At 45.8% G+C, this 20,465-nt stretch overlaps 4 protein-coding genes and 1 long non-coding RNA gene across 7 annotated transcripts; 1 reads left to right on the plus strand and 4 right to left on the minus strand.

Moving 5' to 3' along the window:
• Positions 1 to 1,581: 1,581 nt before the first annotated feature.
• Positions 1,582 to 5,290, minus strand: faslg (Fas ligand (TNF superfamily, member 6)). 3 transcript variants are annotated; one of them, XM_048977135.1, is made up of 6 exons: positions 5,160 to 5,290; positions 4,820 to 4,901; positions 3,595 to 3,890; positions 3,055 to 3,100; positions 2,800 to 2,856; positions 1,582 to 2,538 (listed from the first exon to the last, which is right to left on the minus strand). In XM_048977135.1, the coding sequence occupies exons 3-6, from the start codon at positions 3,865 to 3,867 to the stop codon at positions 2,132 to 2,134; spliced, it is 783 nt and encodes a 260-aa protein (XP_048833092.1). In that variant the 5' UTR covers positions 3,868 to 3,890; positions 4,820 to 4,901; positions 5,160 to 5,290; the 3' UTR covers positions 1,582 to 2,131. The 3 variants fall into 3 exon arrangements, with proteins under 3 accessions (XP_048833092.1, XP_048833090.1, XP_048833091.1); XM_048977133.1 differs by having other exon boundaries at positions 3,595 to 4,901; XM_048977134.1 differs by lacking the exon at positions 5,160 to 5,290 and having other exon boundaries at positions 4,820 to 4,949.
• A 292-nt stretch (positions 5,291 to 5,582) lies between these two features.
• On the minus strand, positions 5,583 to 9,801 carry si:dkey-86e18.1 (uncharacterized protein LOC557342 homolog). Its single transcript, XM_048977136.1, has 5 exons — positions 9,661 to 9,801; positions 9,174 to 9,208; positions 9,003 to 9,077; positions 7,823 to 7,988; positions 5,583 to 6,173 (listed from the first exon to the last, which is right to left on the minus strand). The coding sequence occupies exons 1-5, from the start codon at positions 9,767 to 9,769 to the stop codon at positions 5,764 to 5,766; spliced, it is 795 nt and encodes a 264-aa protein (XP_048833093.1). The 5' UTR covers positions 9,770 to 9,801; the 3' UTR covers positions 5,583 to 5,763.
• A 179-nt stretch (positions 9,802 to 9,980) lies between these two features.
• On the minus strand, positions 9,981 to 14,834 carry LOC125709057 (CARD- and ANK-containing Inflammasome Adaptor Protein). The gene has a single exon (XM_048977095.1). The coding sequence runs from the start codon at positions 12,608 to 12,610 to the stop codon at positions 10,346 to 10,348; it is 2,265 nt and encodes a 754-aa protein (XP_048833052.1). The 5' UTR covers positions 12,611 to 14,834; the 3' UTR covers positions 9,981 to 10,345.
• Positions 14,835 to 14,976: 142 nt separating this feature from the next.
• jun (Jun proto-oncogene, AP-1 transcription factor subunit) lies at positions 14,977 to 16,986 on the minus strand. The gene has a single exon (XM_048977131.1). The coding sequence runs from the start codon at positions 16,530 to 16,532 to the stop codon at positions 15,585 to 15,587; it is 948 nt and encodes a 315-aa protein (XP_048833088.1). The 5' UTR covers positions 16,533 to 16,986; the 3' UTR covers positions 14,977 to 15,584.
• Positions 16,987 to 18,561: 1,575 nt separating this feature from the next.
• Positions 18,562 to 20,124, plus strand: LOC125709073 (uncharacterized). Its single transcript, XR_007382597.1, has 2 exons — positions 18,562 to 18,678; positions 18,966 to 20,124. It is a non-coding gene; the product is annotated as an uncharacterized LOC125709073 (long non-coding RNA).
• The last annotated feature ends 341 nt before the right edge of the window (positions 20,125 to 20,465 follow it).

Below are 20,465 nucleotides of genomic sequence, written 5' to 3' on the forward strand. Positions count from 1 at the left end.
AGAAATAATTGGTACCTGCAAGAAGTGTCCAAGACCTACAGCACCAGCCTGGACTTTGTCCATCGGTTAATAATGGGACTAGCCAAATCGAAAGATCTAGAACAGTGTTTCCCAGTCCGGTCCTTTGGGACCCACAGCCGGTCCGTGTTTTTGCTCCCTCTGAGCTCCCTATCAGACGGTCTAAATTCCCAGCTCCCTACAATGATGGTCAGGTGATTAGGTCATACTGCAAAACGATGGTCAGGTGAACAGGCCGTACTGCAGCTGTTGACAGCCTGTAGGTTGGGGGAACACTGATCTAGAGGATGGGGGATCCATCTGCGATGACATTTGAAAGGCAATTCAGAGGCACCACAGCACCTACATAAACCACATACCTTTGAAGTGTAGGAAGAAGGCAGAGTAGCAACAGGATACCCACACAAACACAGGCAAACACACACGCTGGGGCAGAACCACCAACCTGGGAGGTGTGAACTCCATGGAGACACCCCATGATCCTGTCAGTATCACGAGGGGAAAATAGCCAAGATTTACATGTTATGCTCAAACATCTCTGCGTCCTGTTTTGAGAGTTTCTATTTATAGACTTTTTGTTGAAATCATAAGCGGGTCTGTGGACGTCAGAAGGTCTACAAACATGACCCAGTGGCATGACTTAAACAGCATGATACAGCACATGGATCCAGAGAAGGCTTCTGGCTAGCTCCAGCTGTCGACCGCCTTCCCATGTAGGTGACACTCAATGGCATTCTTGGAAATGCTCTGTCCCCAAGGCTCGCTTTGAGAACAGCCAGCGGCGTGGGATTTCCTTTCATGTCTCAAGACTTGCCGATCAGGTTTTCTAGACTCGATATATATGGGGATTTTCACGTGACGCGGGCACGCGCGATCATCTCGGAAGGATGGATCCAGCTAGACTAATCCACTACGCAGCTATGTTTGAAAAACCGACTTACCCCGGATGAGTTTCACCGGCATTAACTCATCCAAGATGAGGCATCTGATCTCGGATGAGTTAAGCGACGTAGGGAAAGTGCCCCCCTGGTCTAGAGCCGTGAGGTAACTGTGTTGTTAAAGGTGGATTTAGACTGTGGAGGACTGCACACCAGTCATAATAGCGGTAAGAAGATGAAAAAGAAATTCTGTTTAAATAGTGAAATTGATGGAGGTTGGTGGTCAGTCTGTGTGCAGTCTTTCCTCTGGGCAGGGTGTCTAGAAAGGCCATCTTTAAATAAAAACTAGCGAGTATAGAGATGATGCAGCTTCAACTGAAACAGCCTGCAGGAAACTGGTAGCACCCCCCCCCCCCCACCCCCCACACACACACACACACACACACACACACACACACACACACACACACACACACACACACACACACACACACACACACACACACACACACACACACACACACACACGCAGTAATTATAGCACAGGAGAGAAGCCACAGGGGGAAACAGAAGAGTCTGAAATTTGACTGACATCACTAATTTACTCGATCTGACTTGGACTCATTCTTTTGCACAGCTGACTGGTCGACTATATCTACTTAAAAAAACCTGCAGAATCCAAAAATAGCATGTTGGAGGCATTTTAATTAGAACAAGGCCCTGAAAGTAAATTACTTATTTGTACAGCATAATCGTGAACAAATATTAGTTATTCATTCACAGTATTCAGTCCTCGCCATTCATAAATATTACAAAGTATGCATTTTATTCCAAATAGCAAAAAATATATTGGTTGCGAAAGCATTTGTTGGTTGAAAAAGCATTAAATTAATTTCTTTGTTCAAAAGAACATACATTCAAATCTAAACCCGGTTTCACCAGAATCAGATCTCATATAAATATCTAGGTGCTTGTAATAATGATCTAGCACCATGTTAGTGTTTGAAATCTTTACACATATATACCCTGCTATTAATATCTATACCGAATACCACAGTGAACTCACAGTGAGCTTTCATTTCCTTGTAAACCACCAACCAAGCCATCATAGTCCCCTAAAAAAAAACCAAATTGTTCATATTTGCTAAAGGATTTATAACCTGTGTTATCAAGATGGCTTACAGCTGTCATTTGGTCAGAGCAAAATGATGAAAGGTGATGGTGCACTAGCAGTCTTAGATCTTGAAGAGTCCGAAGAAATTTGCATCGAAGTTGTGGCTGAGCAGACCAGGCTTGGACACGTTGACAAAGATCTGGTCATGCTGGTCCAGGTGGAGCACGGCGCCCACGTAGCTGCTGGTGGACCAGTAGTCGGCCCGCTGTAGCTGGCAGTAACCCTCGCGATGGCCCTCTAAGAGCACCAGTGGCTTCGGGTCCTTCTGGCTCCTCTTGAAGACGACGTGGACGAGGGCATCTTTGTCGGGACACTGCCTGGCTATGTACTCCACCCGCGAGTAGACGAAATACAGCGCCGCCTCCTTCACCTGCAGGCCCCCGTCCCGGTAGACCACGCCCTGCGTGAAGGCTCGTCCATGCTGGGGCTCCCATTCCAGTGTCGCCTGGTTGTTCTTGGGAAGCTGAACTGAAGAAGCACACGTACCGCAAAATCAACCGAATGTTCCGTCTTGCATGCAGGCTGCTTCACGAACAAATACACTTTTGATCAGTTCAAATCGAACGTGTGTATATACGTGTATGTATGGCTCAAAAGAGGAGATGGGACATGGGAAAACTGAGGAATTCCACCATGTCTGTACTCATACTTGGCAAACGCAGCCCTGCCTGCTGACGCCTTTTCCATAATGTGAATGTTGGCCTTTCGTCCCTGTTGTTTTCTACTTACATGTGAGATGAGCTGCCTGTTTTAGCCCCTCATCGTGGGAATCAATCTCTGGAAGGCCTGCAATAGCGTGAACAGAGTCAGGAGGCATCATCATGCAATACACGAGAGCAACACAGAACCCCCCACAAACCAACCACCACAAACGGAATTTATGCAAATTCCTCTTAGAGCAATAAGTGCAAAAAAAAAAAGCTTCTTAGGTCGTCTACAAAGGACCCAGAGCCCTAGGTGCACACGCAGGAAACGCCATCTCACCGGTCAATTTCTCAGACACTGCTCCCTTGTTTTCTGTATTGAAGTCCTGCAATTATGAGAAAACGAGAGTTAGAATGTGCAAAGGCGGAGTGCTGGCTTGCTTGTTCAAAATGAGGGACTGTGACAGACACTTCCTGTCACACCGGTCTGGCCGTGACCACAGCTGAGGACGCGGTTCTGGTCTCGAGACTTTAAATGTCACATGAAACTTACTACACAACACAAAATGCCCGAATGAGGAGGCGAAAAAAAACATATTTGATTTTGGAATAACACCCCTTCAGCTCTTCCCACACACTTTCCAGGGTTCAGTATTGACAGAAAAAAAGAGAATTTGAGTGTTGTGCATTCTAATTATGAATAAAAGAATGTGCAATAAGGTCATTTTCTTTTGCTTGATATCTGAAAATCTTATTGGACTGGAAAAGCATGAAAACAGGAATTGGTTTAAAATGATCTTATGTCAGCATAGAAATCAGAGCGATAGCCTGACCAAACTGAGCAGGCATCAGATGTGGTCTTTCAGATAACGGTGCTGACCTGTTTCAGCTGAGCCAGCTCAGACTGCAGCCTCAGAATCTGGTAGGCGCCCAGCGCGATCGCAGCAAACAGCAGCAGCAGCGACAGCAGCCCGATCAGTACCAAGCACGACTGCCCATGGCCCCTCTTGCTCTTTGCTCGGGCTGGAGGGAACGTCCAGCACGGCACCAGGCCGGGATCTCTGGGCATCGCTGGCGCCGGTGCCAGGCCTCCTCGGTCCACCAGGAAGACCGGAGGGTACATGCACCGGCGGTCGTAGTCCAGGTTTGCCATGCGTGGAGAGCTGACTCTGTGATCTTCAGGGGAAGGCATCGCGTCCTGTCACTTCAACTTTATAACACGGCTCTGAAGTTAAACCCACACAGGCCACCCACACGCCCCTGTCACGCCTCTGACACACTCGCCAAACCCTGACAAGCACTAAAGAGCAACTATTGGCTAATGAAGGCAGCAAATCAACGTCTAACACAACTATTCAGTAACCACTCAACGCAGAGAGACATTAGCAAGACCAAAATTACCATAAACAACCAACATTAGGATTATCTGTCAGGGACACTAACCACGTTACACACAAGACAGTCTCGTATCATTTCATAATCTACTGATTAATATGCCTTCTTCAGGTAATGCAGGTACGCTCCGTTGGTGCTGCAGACAGGATGATATCAGCAGGGAAGTGGCAGAGGGGGGAGATGATGCCTTTGAAGGTCACCTTGGACAGAGCTTCTCAGAAAGGTACCATGTCACAGTAAGACTTTTCCAAGAAACAGAAACCTTGAGACAGGTGAGCTGGTGCTCAGAACGGCTGCCCGCTTTTCATGTGCAGGGCGAAAAACCAAAATGATTCGGTGGCCGCTAAAAGTGTAGAGAGAAAAATGCCACCGAAGTATGTGCACTCTGCCTCAAAGGTGTGCGAAGTGTAAAGGTACCTGGACATCTCAAACATCTGGGCCTTTGATCTTAGACTGAGTTCCTCCCATAAGCACATAGGAGAAACTGTGAGATTAACTTCTGTGACATGTGATCTAACAGACGTCTCAGCGAGCTGCCACACGAAATAGCTCGCTGGTGAGTTTCAGGATTAAATTCATGAGAGTTTTAGCCGGGGGAACATTTGCTTTGTGGTCTAACCAGACCCCAACCCTTCTCGCTATCCTGACGTCACTTTGCTTGCTCTGCAAAAGGGGACTGCAAGGGCCCGACGATGTCATGTGAGATTTACCGGAATCGGGCACTTTCTTGATGCGCACTCTTTGTACTCAAAGAATAGTTTCCATGGACCACATCAGTCACGGTGGCTTCTTCTGAAAAAAAAGATTAGCTTTTATATTTGTTTATGAGTTTATGCTATTGAACAATTTCCTTGCATTATGGTCCTGCTGCATCCGAATGAATATTTCCACTTAACTTTAATAACCAATCTATCTGGAAACAATGGCAAGTTCTTCTCTAAACACAGTAATGTCTGATGCAGATATTTAACAAGAAACAAAAAGTCTCTACACAGAAGGTCAAAAGAATGAAACAAACTGGGCATATTAAGAACAAAAGCATGCACGTACACTACACCATAGGAGAACTACTCCAGGGATCCAGGTCACCACAAACGAGAAAGGGATTAAAAGCAGATTGTCCACGGACTCCTGACTTAAAAGTACAGGCTTGGGTTGTTCTCCAGAACTTCCAGAATGTGAACTCCTGGCTCCAGGTGAGTGGGGAGCTCCCCGAATGACTAGAATATTGCATCCAACCTGCAGAATATCGCTCAGTTCTCGGAAACATAAGCCTGCAACAGCATGCAGATCAGGAGGGCGCGTCTGGGGTCCGCTGTGGGTAGTGCCAAAGCACATATCGGCATGTTCAAAAAAAATAAAACCTGGTAGATGTGGGACTTTTGAGTCAGCAGGTTTCCTACCGTTAGCTTGAGTGATAATGATAAAATGGGTATCAGTAGTCAAACAATGAATACGAAACCAGCCAGATCCTTTGGGGTCGAGGGAGGCGTCTTTGCTGTTTAATCTCGATTTTGTGCTGAAAAGCTACAATAACCATAACACAAAGTTAGATAGCACCACACTGAGGCCAGCTATACCAGCTGTAATAACAAAAATGACACTCCCTACACATTCATGGTTCAGAACCTTTAGCTAGTACCTAGCTAGTAAGTCAGGTGTCTTCATCGGAGGACCAATAAGAGGCCAGCCCCAGGACATGTGGTGTGTTCTGAGGAGCGCAGCTGGAACTGGTAGCCGCCGCCACGCCCCCCCTCTGTGCTGACAGGGCTTGGGCTAACGGAGAGCTCTGGAGGTTGGGCAGGCCAGATAGCAGCGCCTGGGTCAGACCGTCCGCTCCATGGCTTCCACACCCGGCTTGTGACCTGCCGAGAATGAGGGGCAGCCGGTCTGTGTTGAAGGACAAGGGCTGATCCTGGCCTGGCAGGTCATGGGGGCCTGCAGGTAAAGGTTCCTCTGTCCCTGAGGACTGCTTGTCTTCACCACCGGTACTCCAGACTCCATCAGTGTCTATACTCTCCAAGCTTGGGGGGTCAGGGATCTCCGAATTACATGGCATTTTCACTAGAAACGAAAAGGACGTCGTTATGTAAAATTCATCCACACAACAATATTCAACTAACTTTACACGCTCTGCACAATCATATTATGTTTTATGGAAAATAAAATACATGCATTCATACCCAAGATAAAATATAAACATATATACTCCTTTGCACAGAACACAGTAACAGTTTTTGACTTATTTTCAATTTTATTTATATAGCACATTTTCACAACATGACATTGTCTCAAAGCGCTTTACATTGTCCCTCCCCAAAGCCCCCAGTGAGCAAGCCAGAGGCGACAGTGGCAAGGAAAAACTCCATAGAAGGAAGAAACCTCGGGAGGGACCAGACTCAAAGGGGGGGCCCGTCCTCCAGGGGGCAGCAGAGGAAGCCCTAACCCTAACCAGACACAAAGGGGGAGCCCATCCTCCAGGGGGCAGCAGAGGAAGTCAAATGAGCAAGATGGCGAAGTTCTAGTTCGCCAGGTCCCAAATATATATACAGAGGGGTAAAGTAATGAAGTTCAAATACTTCCATCGTGTACTTAGGAATTAAGAATATTCTGGATATATTTGAGTACTTTAAGTTGATGCAACTTTTACTTTCGCTACAATTCTGAGCCACTTAATGACTTTTTGCTTTAACACATTCCGCATGAGACCATTGTTACTCACTCAATCAGTCAGTCTGCCACATGTTTACAATTAATTTTTAAACCCGTTTGGTAAATCGATTTTTTCATTTTCCACAGAATGAAGAAGATGTAAAGGTCCTTCTGCTAATCTGCAGAAGTAAACTGCAGGTTTCACCTCTTTTTCCGAATAAGAAGAAGAAAACAGGTTTTCCTTACTGTGATGCACTTAACCTCAAAAGGATAAGTTGCGTTTTGTAAGAACAATAGATTTGAACGTGTAATACTTCTGAATATTAAACACTTTTTTATATATTTTTTTATTGGAGATGTCAAAAGAAAGATTGAGTACAATGAACCTTTGGAAGACATTTCCCCATTTTTCCCTTTAACACTGTGAACAACTAACAATCCCCCCCCCTCCCCATAACACAGGGTTCACTCACATGGGAAAAAAAATAAAGATTACAGAAATAAACAATTAAACACTTTTGTAACCAGTTTCTTCCCCACTTTTTACTAAAGCAGTATTTTACTGGATGACTCTGACTTGAGAATGTTGGTGTGGTATTCGTACTATTACTTAAGTATAAACACTGAACACTTTTTCCACTACTGCGTATACGTGTGGATGTATGCATGCATACATCAGTGAAGAGGTGATGAAAAACAGCCTCCCCACATATCACAGACACAATGAGAGGGACCTAATGACGGAGAAACTGGTGGGTGAATCTCCTACAGTGGATGACTGCTGAAGGCACATTAAGTAACTGAAAATATCTCACTTTATACTGAAGATTGCCGCTTTGGATAAATTCTGTGCAAATGTGTTAACAAGTGACTCAGCCCTAAGCTCAGGGGGTTGGGGGTTAGGAGTGCAAGACACCGAGGGCATGGAGATAAAAAAAAAGGGGGGGGTGGGGGGGTCACTGTAAACCTCAGACAGCCTGCAGGTGGTGCTCATGTCCATCTGTGACCTCGGGGCAGCAGACCTACCAGGCGTTGGTCAGGCTTACGGAGGACAGACTCACCGCTCCGTTTCTTGGTGTAGGCGCGGGGCGTCCAGGGATGGTGTCTGTAGGTGGGGTCAAGGGTGCGGAGTTTGCGCACATGAAGCTTGTACTCCCGTTCAAGGTCCTGGATACGCTTGTGGAACTCCGCGATCTTCCTTTCAGGGTAGTGGGACAGCTGGGATTGCTGAAGGACAAACCTCAGGTCATTGGGGCTCGCTCATTGACTGTCAATCATTTCCAGATCTGAAACCGCAGGATTACAGGACCGATATCGGAAATCTGCAGCCAGGCCCAGCGAACATTCTGGATGCTCCTATTTTAGATCACGGTGGCTTGCAGCGTGAACGTGTGTCAGCCTCCTCATGCCCTCTATTTTTGAACTGCTGCCCTCAGGCAGACAGTTCAGAGTGATGAAAACAAGGAAAAATAGACTAAAGAACAGTTTCTACCCCAAAGCCATAATAGCACTTAACATAGCAAAAACGTGAACTTCGTGCAATATAATTTTTTTTTTCTTGCACTGGAAGTTGGGCATTCAAATTCCGTTGTATCAACAATGACAACAGAGATTTATTCTGTTCTTCTATTCTATTCTGCTTCATGGGATATGCTTCAACTCAAAAATACAGACTCATTAGCAGCAGGAAAAGCAGTCTGCAGCTGTCAAGCTACTGCAAAAACTACTGCGACGACAAAAACAATGCAAATAATTCGTGTCAGGAAAAAAAAACCCCAACGAAATCTTAAAGGTGCAATTCTCACATTTATTTACATATAAAGCTATTAAAAAGAATCTCTGATATATTTTTGTGTGTGAAAACACAAAAGGCAAATTAAGGCAGTTCTAGATCCAGTCGGGATTTCCAGATAAGGGCAAAAGAGAGTAGAGCAATAAGGACACCAGGGAACGTTAAGACCACCCGGAGAGCAACTAATCCTGGAAAAGCGGATGCGGGACAGTCTCGGCTCCGAGACGGAGCGCAACGTGACCCGGGGAATGTGGAGCATGAGGACCCAGACTTGGCTTTTGAGTGCGTTTCTATTTCGGGTTATTTGGGTGTAAGTCGCATAACATTCGCTAGATGGCCACACACCTTAAGAAATGAGAGGCCGGTGGCCGAGAGTGAGGTTTGCGCGACGGTTGTTATGCAGCCTGCCGCCACAAAATTACCGACCCGCTGTGGAGCAATAGTCATACCTGTAAGTAGTACTCCATCTCATTCTTTATACTTGGGATCCACTTCCTCACAGATGCAGCTGTCTTTAGGGAGAACTGTAATAAGGGGCATGCAGAAAAACAATGTAACACGACCCATATAATCCTTCCCGAAGGATATGAAAGTTAACGATACAAATTAACTACACTCACCAGCTTAGGTCTATCTGGAACCTTAATTCGGCCTTCTGTGTAATAAACAGAACAAATGCAATTCAGCGATAGGACCCTCCTTGCCGGTCAACCCGTTAGTGTGTTTAGTTATAACATCTGCTTGCCTACACTAATTTTGAAAAATATTTTAACCGAGCTAAATAAGTATTGAAACCAATACATATGTGGATATGTCACCATTAATTTAACTGTCCTTTGCAAAAGATGGCACCGGGGTCAGGACCCAAAGAAACTCAAGTATGCACACCGAAAGTATGCTAACCGTAAAAAGCAAATGGCAACATGAAGAGGCGAAATTCCAAGCATGTTAAGATTTCTGTACGATTTCTGTACCCAAAAAGAGGACGTATGGTCACTATCATCGCATCATTCTATACGTTGTTCGTCTGTACATGTTGTCATTATGTGTTTCTCCCTGACAGATAATGCAGAAAACCCCCCAAACACGACAACGACACCTACTTACCTTCTTTTTCCTTCTGGAGCCAAAGCCTGTTAAGTTTGCCGAACTGTTTCTCTTCGTTCCGGGCCATGATAAAATTGCTAAAAACGCGCAGAGCACAACATCCGGTCATGTGACAAACACTGAAGGGAACCAGCTGAAGCAGAAATCCCTTGTCATGTGACATTCCTTTGCCCATATTTGGTAGAAAGGCGCCTTTTTCCTTAGCAACCATCTAGCGTCTCAAGCAACTGTTTTGCTCCCACTTTGTAAAACATTAAAATGTTCTTCTCACAAATACTGGGCAAATGGCATTGAAATAAGAGTGTTTAAAATAACTGGTATTCATTTTTTTTAGGAAAAGCAAAAGTCCAAAGCAGGGTACATTGTTTATACCAACACACAGGCAAACAAGAATTATGTATTTATTTTCATCACTTTAATCAATTAGGAAATCAGGATCACTGAGTCCCTGGAGCATTTGAAGTTTTGCTCAAGGGTCCACTGGTGACATCTACAGGATTTCAACCAATGACCTTCCAATCACAGGTACAGAATCCTCACCTACAGAGAGACACACTTTTATATAAAGTCATATAGATAGATGATCTAATATCAGTGACTCCCAACTAAATCTTGTTATCATAAACTATTAAACCATAATATATTAAGTTGGATCATGCAGGTTGGTCCTGAAGGTAGACTAGTCCTAGATTAGGAACATCTTCTTTTGCAGTAGGGCAGCTACGTGCTGATGGTTTCTCGTGCTCTCCGACTGGGCCACTTGCAGTGGTGTTTTATGCACCCTGTTCTTTGCCCGCAGATCCGCTCTGCCGCCCTGTGTCCAACCGGCCAGTTTTTCCGCAGCTGTAAGGTGCCCGCGGCGGCTGGCGCAGTGCAGTGGTGTGTCCTTGTTGCCATCCAGCGCGTTAATGTTGGCCCCGCTGGACAGGAGCAGGTCGATGGTGGCAGCCTGCCCGTGCTCTGAGGCCAGGTGGAGAGGCGTCTTCCGCCACACATTCCTGTCGTTCACGTTCTTGTTTTTCCCCGAGGACAGGAGGATGGTCACCACAGCTACCCAACCTCCGGCCGCTGCGTGGTGTAAAGGAGTGCACCCGTTCATGTCCTTGGCCTTGAAGTGAGCCTTGGTGGCCAGCAGAGCCAAAACCACTTCAGCTCTGCCCTCCATGGTAGCTAGGTGTAAGGGCATCCTCTTCTCCTTATCTGCAGTGTTGACGTTGGCACCTGCGGACAGGAGCATGTGTATCACCGATGGATGTGCCCGGGCCGCAGCCCAGTGCAGTGCCGTCCTCGCTTGACCATCTTGGGCATGAATGTCCACCTTCCCCTTTAACAGCTCGGACACAGTCTCGGGGTGGCTGTCTCGGCATGCCATGTGTAGGGCCGTGAGTCCCTTTGGGCCAACAGCGTTGACACGGGCCCCTGCGTGCAGCAGCACCCCTACTAGCGAATGTCTGTTGTGTCGGGCTGCCAGGTGCAAGGGTGTGTGTTCCTGGGCCCCCACTGCGTTGACATCCAGCCCCCTCTCTAGAAGGAGCTTCGTTATGTTCAGACTGCCACTCTGAACAGCCAGGTGCAGAGCAGAGTTACGATTGGGTAGCTTCTCCTCAACACTGGCCTTCTTGCGTATCAGAGCTCTGGAGGCTTCCTCGTTGCCCAGCTCGGCAGCCAGAAGCAGAGGTGTGTACCGAAGCTTGTTGAGAGCGTTGACATCGGCCCCTCTGTCTACCAGAACATCTACGACACCATCGAGGTTCCTTTGCACAGCTTTGAAAAGAGCCGCCTTGAGAGTGCCCGGAGACACTTGCTTGGTGTGCTTCAGAAGAACATTAACCATGGACTGGCCACCGAGACTAAATGCGGCCTCTACGATGTTCCAGTTCACCTTGGCACCTGCTTCGAGAAGAACTCTGGCAGTTTTCTCGAAGCCACGGTTAACGGCGTGCAGAAGCGCAGTCTTCCTCTCGTTGTCCTTGGCATCCACAACAGATCCGCTCTTCAGAAGAGTCTGGACCAAGCTGCAGTCATCCTGCATGGCCGCCACATGCAGGAAAGTCCTCCGGTATTTAAAGCTCTTTGCCTCCTCTTCCACAATAGCTCTTGCTGTGCTGAGATGACCGTTCCTCACCGCCAACTTGAGAGGCGTCTCTGAGTGCTCATCTAGCGCATAGATATCAGCTCCTGCCATCAAAAGTGCCCGTGTTGTTGGCGTGTGACCCACCTCAGCTGCCCTGTGCAGAGCCGTCCTGCCCTGGCCGTCCTTCATATTGAGTTTGGCCCCTTTGCTGAGGAGGAACTTCACGATGGCGACTTGGCCGTGCCGGGCAGCTACGTGCAGTAATGTCTCCTCCGATGACCTGGCATTGTTGACATCCCTGTACCTTAAGTTTTCCTCCAACAGGGACAGCGTTCCTGTTGCGGCTGCATCAAATAAGTTGACATTTTTATCCTGTCTCATGGCAGCTTCTTCCGGCTCCATGTCAGCAGCTTTCTGCCTCTCCACTTGTAACGTTGCTTTTTGAATTGACGGTGCTGCCTGTGCGCGTTTCTGAAGGCTCGCCTCCCTCGTCTTCGCCGTGGGATTTTCCTTGTCCCGCTCAAGCAGGTATCCAATCAGCTGCCTGCGGCCATCCCTGATGTTCTCATTAATTTGGCCCACGTAAGTCCTGATGTTGAGGTACAGGTCGGGCTCAGCCTGCTTCAGACAAGGGTAGAAGAAGCACCTACATGCTCGCTCACCTTGGGACACCAGCATGTCCAGCACCTGTGAGTTTCTCTCTTCTCTCGTCCCATAGCGAAGCACCATGATTTTTTTCTCTGACGGAATCACGCCGCGGTCAATCAGTAGGTTAATCAGCACTTCTGTGTTGGAAATCCCCTCGATCAGGTCCTTCTTCATCATCTGAACAACTTCGATAGCATAGGGATTAGGAAAAATGTTACCTGCATGCATGCTGGTAGCTTCGAAGAAAATGTTTCACGTCTTTCAGTGGCAAAATGATTAGTATCGTATACCTTTCCTAATCTGCATACAAATATGCGCACACTTGTCTGTAACACAGGTTACCGTCTCTATAGCTGTGCTAATGAATAGAACCTGCTTCCTTAAAAACCACCTGAGGCAAAAACACACCCTCAAGCACCTAATGTCCCCCAGCAACCGTGTAAATACTTATGCCAACTCATTCACGCCCTTTCCTTGTGTTTGTTACCTCCAAATGAAAATGTTTGTTTTTCAATGTCCCCTGCAACCCAGTAGAGGATAAATGTTTTGAAAATAGATGGATCTAACTTGTGTTGTTCTTTTTTCAATCTTGTAACGTTTGCAATTATTCCAGCACACAACTTTGCATATTTTGCGTGAGAAACAGTTAGTTTTTATTCTCCTTCTCAGCAAGGAAGACTGGAGAAGGGTCAGCCACATGTCTGCAATGTAACCCAGTATAGAAGTTAAACCCAAATAAGAAGAAGATGAGAAATTAAAGTGGGTTTAGCCTTAATATGAAATATCTAAGTACTTTTACATGGTGTTTCAAAGGGGGGCGCTGTTGTCTCACACCTCCAGGGTGAAGGGTTTGAATCCCAGCTTTGCCCATGTTGTGTGAATTTACTTCTGTGGTCCAAAGTCAGGCAGTTAAGCCTATGCCTGTGTGTGTCCTGTGATGGACTGGCATCCTGTTCAGTGTGTATCCCAGCCAGGGGCCCCGCACTGCCTGGGACCGGCTCCAGGCCCCCCCCCGCGAAATTAGAAAATGGATGCATAGCTGCTTTTCCAAATGAAGGACACATTTTTTATATATTCATTATACCTGTCACCTGAATTTACAAATGAAAAATCGCGTGGTTATTTTTTTTCCGATTTCAGTATTCATTTGGGTTTGGACAGGCCACCTGGAGTGCCAGGCATTCTCCTGGTGGGCTGATGGGTTTGTGTTCTGGACCAGTAAGAATTTTATTGCATGGGGTCCTACACACACCCCATTCACCCAACAAAATCTTTTTTTATGGAGGATCCGAAAGTACAGGGGCAATTTTTAATGCTAGTCCATCCCCTGATAATGAGGCAGAGCAGGGGGGCAGTTGGTGGCACGGTAGGCTCACACCTGATCGGGGGTCCGTTTCGCTGCCCCCGGTTCTGTATGTGTGGCCCATGTGTGTGTACATTCCAAAAACATGCACTTAGGTGAATTTGTGTCTCCATATTGTCCATAATACACGAACGCGTCCCCTGAAATGAACTTGGGCAGACTCCAGAGTCACGGATCACCGTACGGGATAAAGAGTTATGAAAAATGGCCAGATATTCATTAGAACAGAGCGATGACTTTGAAACCTGTGCATGAATTGACCCTGCTTATTTAACTTTAATTCTGTGTTGTCATTGACATTTGATGCAATATGTTAGAAGTTTTACGCAATTCAGTTTCTAGCGGGTAGGTGATTTCCAAACCAGTCTTCTACATTGAAGATCCATTAATTTAAACACTGTAACACACAGTGAGGTAAGAACAAGTGAAACACGCATACTTGTGGTTTAGCGGTCGAGTGCCGATTAAAAGTGCATTTCCGGGACTGATAATGAATATCAGCTATCAGGACAACACATACTCAACTACTCTCACAGCTTCATTGCCTTTTGTGGTTAGGAATGTACATTCCAGGAGGTTGTTTCTCATGTTTGGGAAACCAGATAAAAAAAAAAAAAAAAAAAAAAATTTAAAAACAAGACGTGCGTCCCTCTGAATATCTTAGGATAGAAGTCGTTCAAGTGTACATTAATGTTTAACTGAGTATGGATTTAGACGTTAAAGTCGGGATTATTAAAGTTTCTGTAGGGGAACGTCTCCCTCTAGTGGTGATTAATTTTAAGTCACGGTGTTATTTTTTACCACGTGATTCGGGGTTTTTCAAAGATTTACTTTGTCTATAATTATCTGCTGGAATACCTCTACTGGCAATAACCAACATGTAACACAGGGATCATTTCCAAAGTAATTTTTCACTGTTTTTACCCACTATTATTCTTCCAAACTGCTGGATCTGAACCGTATTTGTATTGTTCAATTCAAAATTAGTTCTACATCCTGTCTCACCCCCCCGGCCGCCTTTAAAACCCTTGTTTTAAAATGTGACCATACTTTTTTAAATGAAAAACAGAATTATATGAATGCTACTTGACCTGTTGCAATATTTGTAAACTATGTACTAGGCTAAGAAACCATCTTTTCTATTTATATTGCTCCTATACAGAAGAGTTCTGGGAATCACACCTCAAAACATTATGAAAAGACAGTAAGGGATAAGACCATTAGACAAGAGTTAAAATTTTACACTTTATTACAATTCTTAAATATTGATTAGTTTGAGGTTCTCAGAACGTAAAATTACTGTATTAAAATGGTAAACTGAAATACCCCAGATTCGCATTATGTACAGGTAACAATGAGTTAAACCCCATTAAACAACTTGAAGAAAAGAAAACTCGAAGCTAACAATTCATTACAATTAAGAAAAGAATTGTCCATTTATAACTCGAGTTGGGCAGCTTTTAAAATCAAAAGCCTTTTACGGGACACGCCTTTGAACTGGCGCAGCGAAACGGGCAGCTAATCTATCGCACTTTAATACTGAATGATGTCCAAGGCTGGGTCCATGCAAGACTTGGTCGAAGAGAAGGTTAAGTCTCATCTTACCACATAACAGCATGAAACAAAACAGTGAGAATGCGTGCCGTTTGTAGCTTTTTGACATCTTTCGGAAACCCTCCCCCCACCCATCCTGTCGCGCCGAAACTCCTGGGCGCTGGGACGAGAGGCGATCCTGGTCTGGCCAGTAAGGCGCAGGATGCCATACCGCCACTTCAGCTTGCAGATCCCCCCTTTTTGGTTGGGTTAGTCCTTTCTCTCTCCCCCTCTGAGCGTCTTTCTTCAGAAAGTCTGCAGCTGCTGTGTCAACATGAGCTGGCATCCACTGTTGACGTGATTCATGACCTTCTGCTTGAGCTGCGCGACCTGCTCCCGCAGCATGTTCGCCGTGGACGCCAGCTCCGAGTTTTGCGACTTGAGGTTCTTTACTTTGTCCTCCAGCCTTGAGATCCTCTCCAGCTTCCTCTTGCGGCACTTGGAGGCGGCGATCCTGTTCCTCATGCGCTTTCTCTCCGCCTTGATGCGCTCCTGGCTCTCCATGTCGATGGGGGACAGCGGAGGGGTCTCGCCCGGCATCTCGGGCACCGTCTGTGGCTCCTCCTTCAGGGTCGGCAGCCTCGGGTGCTGGACGGGCAGCGTGCTGATGGGGTGCTGGGGCGCTGCAGCTGTGGAGTAGCTGAGAGCCGAGTTTGCGCCGCTGTAGCCGGACGCCTGCGCGGCGCTGATGGCCGGGTTGAAAGTGTTCAGGTCGGCGTACACAGGTGGGTCGGAGCGCATGGTGGAGCTGTAAGCCGTGCTGCCCGCCACGGAGGAGACTGGTGCCAGAGCGCTGTTGACGCTGGTCTGTGGGGCAGACGTGACATTGGGCATGTGTTGGTGGTGCAACTCCGCCAGTGCCCTGACAAAGCCCTCGGCGAAGCCCTCCTGCTCGTCCGTCACGTTCTTCGGACAGATGAATTGAGTCGGGGTCGGGGTGGTGGTGATCAGACCGTTACTGGACTGGATGATGAGCCGCTCCAGCTCCGGGGAGGCCAGCTTCAGCAGCCCCACGTCTGGGGAGGTCAGTATGTCGCTAGCTTTCGCCCGAAGGTGAGGTTTAAGGCTCCCCGTGGGGTCGGTCAGGTTGAGCGTCATGTTTTGCTTGGACACCCTGTGGTTGTATCCGTAGCCGGGACTGCCGTGCTGAGAGAAGGCGCTGTTCAGAGAGTCGTCGTAGAAAGTAGTTTCCATCTTGGTAAACACAGAGGAGTGACCAGCACGACTCGATGCTGCGGGACAGCCGTCTTCGGGATTCGGAACTTCTCCAAAAGTTTACAAGTAGCGCTCAGTGATTCCTCAAGCCGCTGCAGGACAGTCTGCGCCTCCCGTTGAGGGTTCAGAGTTTAACAGCCGCCTTTGCTGGGATCTTGCGGATCGGGAAAACTGTCGCTACTCCCACTTAATCCAGTTTTAAATGTCGGTTTCGGACAACCGGCCAGGAAGGCGAGTCAGATGTGGAACACGACAAAAACTTATGTAAAGTTCCCGTGTACCGATCTCTAACCTCCTCAAGCCTATGTCTCGGAATCAAAATAAGATAGTAATGAAGTTGGTGCTGCGTTTACACACTTTCTCAGACACCAGCACTTCCTCTGCAATGATCTATATACTCTGAACTCCAGCGTGGAAGCTAACCTTATCTGCTACTGCTGCCACTCTAAAAATAGCAATGATGTCATGCCTCTTGCTTCTTATTGGCTGGAGGCGACGTACTGGGCGTTCCGCAAAGGTGCGTTTCCTAGACAACCACCCAGAAGATTCTTGTCGTGGTGCCTTATGGGATGAGGTAATGCAGCAAATCCCGGAGCGGTGCATTGTGGGATTACGTATTGTTTTTGAATATCTGGTTACCCGCTTAGCTTCGGACAGTGGCGGGATATTGTGCATGAAAAGAATTAAGTCGCGATAATAAAGAGGCTGCACTGATTTCAGTCGAGTGTGTCTAGGGTTTCACCAAGGTATTAAAGAATAAGCAGGAACGTGTTTACTGGTTACATTGCACGAGCAATTTTTTAAATCGTAGAAGTAGTTTTGTAATTGTTCTGTTTCAGTTGTATTATTAAATGGACAAAACTATTGAAATATTCTTTTTATATTCTTGTCACGGAACTTTTAATGTGACTTAGTTGTGGTTTTGGATAAGTTGATGCAACTGATTTAATTTCTTTTTGTCCCGTAATTGATTTTTGATCTCTTGGAACTCTTTTAAGCCCTATAATTAGGACTTAATTATTCATAATTTTGGGCGAAGCAACTACTCAAAATGCAAATGTGTAAATGCGCTGTTGCCGTGGTAAAATGAAGTTTGCCTAATGTTTTGGTTCATAAACATACTAGTTAAAGTTACATGCTATTCTGCGCTTCGGCCGTTTGCTTTGAGAGATCCTCTCAAAAGTGCAAAGACTTTTGAACAAAGATGTCGCTCCTTACCCAGCATTAACCCACAGTCAGGAAAGTAACTAGTCGAAAAGAACATAAATTGTCATTTTTTATATGTATACTTTTTTTTTTTACAGGACTTCGTGTTGTCTGAGAAATCTTTAACGACCAAATACAATTTACTGCATTTAAAGTGTTCCTGTATCATGACATTAATCCACACTAGTATTTAGAGGAAACATTTTAACTGGTATAATTATGTAAATTAGGAAACACTTGGAATAACAGCGGTATTTTATTCCTTGACTTTGATCTTATACTTTCAGCCACATCGCTTAGACGAACGTGGAGCGCTTTTCGTTTTTCCTGCCGTCACGCATCTTTGCTCCATTCCCCGAGGAATTTCAGCCCGTTGCAACAGCTTGAGCCTCGACCGCCGCTTTCGGGGGGAGGTGGGGGGGGGCGCTGCGAATAAGGTCCCGTACAGGAGGTTCGTAGGAGTCTCTCCCAGACCACGCGTCCGATTGATACGCTGCAAAATGTCTCTTAAAGGCTGAAAGCAGCGGTTCCTTAGACATGTCAGAGTAAAACGGCGAAATTGGGTTTAAGTGTCAACTTAAAACATCATTAAAACATAGTATCGTTGGGTCTTTGTTGCTTATTTATTCAGTTTACTTTACTGAAATTGTAAAACGCATTTCCAGACTTAAGCTGCAATAGAAGTTGGATACATTAGGATTTAACCCTCTATGGCATGGTGTAACCCTCAGGCAACAAACCACTTTTTTGGCCCACACACTGCCCCTTTAAATTTTTTCCAAAAAAACATCACAGTAAAAGTCTGATGACAAGTCTGTAACCAATAAAATTTGAGGTGGGCGTGGGTTTGACCTTTCGTCTGGGGGTGGAACAGTCCTTTTTGCAACCATAGCCGGCTTGGACACACTGCTAGCAAAAGGTAAGATACATTTCACTTTTTAACATGTTAAAATGTAAATAATTTTGTATAAATAATATCTGTGATGTGCATGAATATGTGAAGAAGCCTATTTAATTGATTAAAGGCACTTTTTGTCTTTATTTATATACTAAAACGGTAGTCTTTCATTTGTTGCCACAGGGCAACATTGCGCAGTTAGACCACTTTCGTTTTAACAATAACATGCTCATGGATGGAGATGTGTAGGGATGCATAGTTATCACCATAATCAATTTTTTTGATGTACTATCTACTATTATTCACAGGAAATGGATGCAAGGACATTTTATGGGTGTAAGGAACATGATCGAATCCCAATGTCTGAGAAGCTGGCTGTAGATGAGCAGATGGTCCCCTTCAAGGGAAGAAATAGACTCAAGCAATACCTGCCATCAAAACCAAAGAAATGGGGCTACAAGATACTCATCTTAGCTGGCTCTGATGGTGTCCCACACAATTTTGAGATTTATACAGGGAGAGCTGTGCAACCCCCTGAGCTGCCAGATGTAGGAGCAAGTAGTACGTGGGTGGGATGTAGGACGTGGATCTTTTAAACAGAAGACGGCTAAGGTTGGAGAAACCACCTTGCATGTTGTGAAGTGGTATGATAACCGTTCAGTCAGTCTTCTCAGTAATTACATTGGAGCACACCCAGTCACCAAGGTTGATAGGTGGGATGGCAAGCAAAAAAAAAATCATTCAAGTCCCCTGTCCTGCTGTGGTGAGAGAGTACAATAAGAATATGGGTGGGGTGGATCTGCTGGACTCTCTCATTGCACTGTACCGCAACAAAATCAGGTCGAAGAAGTGGTACCACCGGCTGATGTTCCACCTTATCGACATGACCATCGTGACTGCCTGGCTGCTCTACAAGAGAGACTGCAGCAGTGCTGGGATGAGAAAAGACGAACAGATGAAGCTTTACACGTTTAAGTCATATATTGCAGAAAGCTTGTGCAAAAGTGGCAAGAATCTGGAACGTAAGAGAGGTCGTCCCAGTTCCACAATTGCTGGGGAGTATGAAGAAAAGAGGAGAAGAGGACCCGCTACACCTATTCCAGTCCCTGATGTGAGTCTGGATGCCACAGCCCACTGGATGGTCATGGATGAAAAGAAAGGGAGATGCAAGGTACCCGGATGCAAAGGTAGACCTAAAGCCAAGTGCCAAAAATGTGGCGTGCATCTGTGTTTCACATCCACCAGCAACTGCTTCCTGAGGTTCCATACAGAATAATATAGACTGTGCTTTGTAGGGTTGGAGAAACACTGATTCAGTCTTTACCCCACAGGAACATACATTCAGAAACACAAACATACACTGTAGCTAATCTCCAACACACAGATTGATAAACCATCCACTGATGATTGTTGAAATAAAACTTGTTGAAATTGTTGTTGTCGTTGAAATAAAACTTTTTAAATTAATTTATTGCTTGTTTGCTTCTCATTCAACTTATTATATAATATACAAAACCTTGGCGTTTTAGTACCCTTGAAGCATCTTGTTGCCCTGAGACAACAGACCAAAATCTGGTGGGGGGGGCTGGGGGGGACACATTTTATGATTAATATTTTATCAAGGACCCCCAAGCTCCCTAAAACTAGAGTCAAATATTTTTTTCCTCCTAAAATAAAAATTCATGCCATAGAGGGTTAACACGGTTATGTTTACGAAGTTGTATCCGAACAGTTATTTCAAATAACATTTTATTGATCGTGTTATTTATTTATTGTGGTTTTCAAAATTCCCACATCATCAGTTTCGA

Source organism: Brienomyrus brachyistius, chromosome 15 (genome assembly GCF_023856365.1).
Source record: "Brienomyrus brachyistius isolate T26 chromosome 15, BBRACH_0.4, whole genome shotgun sequence".
Taxonomy (NCBI): domain Eukaryota; kingdom Metazoa; phylum Chordata; class Actinopteri; order Osteoglossiformes; family Mormyridae; genus Brienomyrus; species Brienomyrus brachyistius.